The following is a 3,479-nucleotide window of genomic DNA, read 5'->3' on the forward strand; positions in this document are numbered from 1 at the left end:
GAGGCAGGCGGATCTCTGTGAGTTTGAGGCCAGCCTGGTCTACAAGAGCTAGTTCCAGGACAGGAACCAAAAGCTACAGAGAAACCCTGTCTCGAAAAATCCAAAAAAAAAAAAAAATTACAGTGTAACGGTAGTGATGGCATATGCCTCTAATCCCAGCCCTCAGGAGGCAGAGGCTGGCAGATCCAAAGCTACAGAGAAACCTTGTCTCAGAAAAAAAATTACAACGTAACATTTTAATTCTAATGTATTCCTCATTGACAAATACACTGTAGATATTGCTTGTTGTAGATACTGACATAGAGTTCTTTAAGATACAATGCAATTATTCTTTTTTACATTATAATACTTGACATCTTTAAAGGCACTGAAGCGTGTTGCTGGAAATACCTGGTTATGAAAAACTGAAAGCTCGGTTTCATATGCAGTGATGGAGGCAGTCGTGCACAGCTGTCCGGGGTGACATAGCACACTGTATTGCTTCCTAAGCTCCTGCATTGCATTGCATATACTTTTAAAATACCCTTTGTCAGAATGAAACATGCTGGTTAATTCGTCCTACTTTTAAGCTTGGGCCAGTGCTGGTTAAAACTGAACACAGGTTCTTGTCTGTATCCCAACTAGTTTTGCTGGTAAAACAAAACAAGAACCAAAAAAATCCCTACTGTCCTTCTGCTTCAAACAAAATGTTAGTGTGTTGATTAAAAACTAAATTTTGCTATCCCTCAAATATTTTGAATGTTGCCTCCTTTGAAATCAAGGGACATGAAAATGAATTTTATATCTAGAAAACACTAATAAAGAATGTCATAAGGGGATTAAAATTAGTCTTTAATGTTTTACTTGAAATGGCTGTATTTCCATCGTCATAGTTACATGCTGTTTCGTGTGTAGGTTTCTGTATGTATGGTTGGTTATCAGGTTGCTGACTGTAAATCTGACTGGGAATGACCTGCAGTGCAGGTTTCAGGCAGAAAGGGGAGCGTTAGCTGTTTTTAGAACTATGCTTCTAGAAAAGCACCCTCATTTGTGGAAAAATGTGAATGACATATATTCCTGTCATTTACAAGTCAGTAAATAGGAACAAAGAGAAGGTAGAACACATGTAGAATGGGCTCATGTGGTATGTGGTGATTCCATGTGGAAGATGAGGTTTGCAGAAATCGCCCCATTGAGCATGAGCATAAATGTAACAGATTACACTGAAGACAGTCAAACCCTTTTATCTCAGGTTTGTTTCAGTACTGCGTGGCCCAACCACCAGTTCGTCATGACTCCATCTGGAGAAACTTTGCTAGTCTGCAGTTTTCTATAAAACTACTGAATAAACTAGGCAGTTACAGTCATTTGTTTTTTTCAAATACATTTTTATTGATTTAAGCGGGGGAAAAAGGCAATTTAAACTACTCACAGAAGTTGGTATCCTTCCTTGTCATTTAAGTCATGGCTATTAAGAGGAATTGAATACTATTGGAGCTGTTATTCAGCCCCTGTCAGGTCTGTGGGAGAAGCTATATATATTTAGGAAGCCGTAATTTGCCTGGGAGTAGCCAAGATTACTGAACAGAGGACAGAATTTAGTGAACTGCATGGCGATCAGTGACTGGGGCTGAGTGGTGTCATGAGAGCGTAGAAGAGATGTTCTGGGGATGCAGTAGAGCTTCGAAGCCCGTGTCTGAGAACTGTGAACTAGCAGCACATGAACCGGAAATGATAGTGGATGCTGATATGGGGCTTACATTGCCCGTGTCCAGGGGCAGAGAGGAAAAGCTTTGCTGTTAGGAATAATAAACCAGATCAAAGGTACATTTAAGTCTCACTGTTGACCGCTTCCTTGTTTGTTGTGCCTTTTTCATTAGCATGGTATGTACACATAGATATGTGTACAATTGTAGGAAGGTGTGTTTACAGACATGTACATATACATGATGTATATAATAAGAGATATTTCAAGGAGAGAATTTCAATTAACCTACATGTTTCCTGATTCAAATTAAAGTTGACAAGCAATTTTGTCTAAATCCAGAGCATTATAGTAGTTTTGCTTATAGAACAGTCTTCAGGAATGAGGGTGAGCTGAAGAATAAAGTGATGATTATTTTCAGGCTGATGGGCTCATTCTGTGAGGCCTGTAGGTCTTGTTCTATCCCTTTTGGACGCATTCTTTCTCAGGATAAAGATAAAAGTATATGTAAGAGAAGTCTAAGTATCTCATGGTTATATACGCACAAAACCTACAAAGTTTTAAGACATTAGATATTTTGATCAACTTAGATATTCTAAAACATGTCTTAAAACACAAAAATCAGGAAAGAGCATACAGGAAATAGAATCACGTACATTTTGATTTCAGGGACCAAAATCATACTTAAATATGTTTTGAAACCAACATTAGAGATAGGATAGACTAGGATCTAGAGAAATACATATGGACATTTTATAACCCCTTTTCACATGTGCCAGAAAGCAAGCTGTTGCAGCTACAGGCAGTAGATACGACTTATATTGTCTTTAAGGGCAGTAGATAGAGTTTCTGTTCTGTCTTTCAGCCCCACTGCTTAGATATACAAACACAGTGAAACTGCAAGCTTTTGCTTTCTTCTCTGGACATCCCCACCAAGCATGGAAGTCTGGCTCTGGAATTTCTCTTCACAACTTGCCAGGTGGCCTCCAGCTTTCTGTCTGTGTTTTCTCCTGATATGTAGTCAATACAGGAATCAAATATATACTTTTTTCCCCTTCAAATTATTGATCACTTCTTCACTCTGCCAGCTGCTTAAATATTTGGGAAATGGTAGTTAAACTTCTTGGTATTACAGTGGTACTTCTTATTGTCCAAGGCCGGGAGGATACTGCTGCTAGTCAGCTGAGGTAGGTACTGCAACTGAAATCACGAAACACAAAGTCAGGTTCAGATTAGGCCATGTATAACTTTGGGGGGTACGGAAATAAATCTTTCCTTTATAAAATCCAGAACCCGAGAGAGGGAGGAGTGTTTCCGTTTGGTTTCTTCCTTTGCTTCCAAAGGTTTGATTTATATCTAAAAAGCAGTCCAAGCTAGGTATGTTTGCACAAAATGCAATTCCTGCACTCAGGGAGCTGAAGCAGTAAGATCACAATGGAACCAGCCTGGGTTACATAGGGAGACCGGCCTCAAAACAAAGCAACCAAGGTCTTGGGTTGAGTTCATACCACCATGCACAAACACACAGAACCCATATGAAAAAGGAAAAACACACAGGACTGGAGGTGTGTCTCAGTGACAACTTGCTTGCTTACATGTTAGAGGCCTTGAGTCCAGCCCCAGATACGCGCGCGCATGCGCGCGCGCACACACACACATGCACACACACACACATGCACACACACACACATGCACACACACACACACGCACACATGCGCACACACACACGCACACACACACGCACACATGCGCACACACACACGCACACATGCGCACACACACATGCACACACGC

The 3,479-nt window shown here is 40.5% G+C and overlaps 1 protein-coding gene across 1 annotated transcript in view; it reads right to left on the reverse strand.

Annotated features, from left to right (window-relative positions):
* Nucleotides 1-138: 138 nt before the first annotated feature.
* The window catches only part of Cdkl1 (cyclin dependent kinase like 1), a 45,638-nt gene continuing 42,297 nt past the window's right edge, over nt 139-3,479 (reverse strand). The window contains exon 10 of the mRNA XM_013346714.2: nt 139-2,884. Within this exon, the coding sequence (XP_013202168.1) occupies nt 2,777-2,884 (108 nt within the window). The 3' untranslated portion in view covers nt 139-2,776. The remainder of the gene's footprint in view (nt 2,885-3,479) is intronic.

Source organism: Microtus ochrogaster, chromosome 1 (genome assembly GCF_000317375.1).
Source record: "Microtus ochrogaster isolate Prairie Vole_2 chromosome 1, MicOch1.0, whole genome shotgun sequence".
Classification (NCBI taxonomy): Eukaryota; Metazoa; Chordata; class Mammalia; order Rodentia; family Cricetidae; genus Microtus; species Microtus ochrogaster.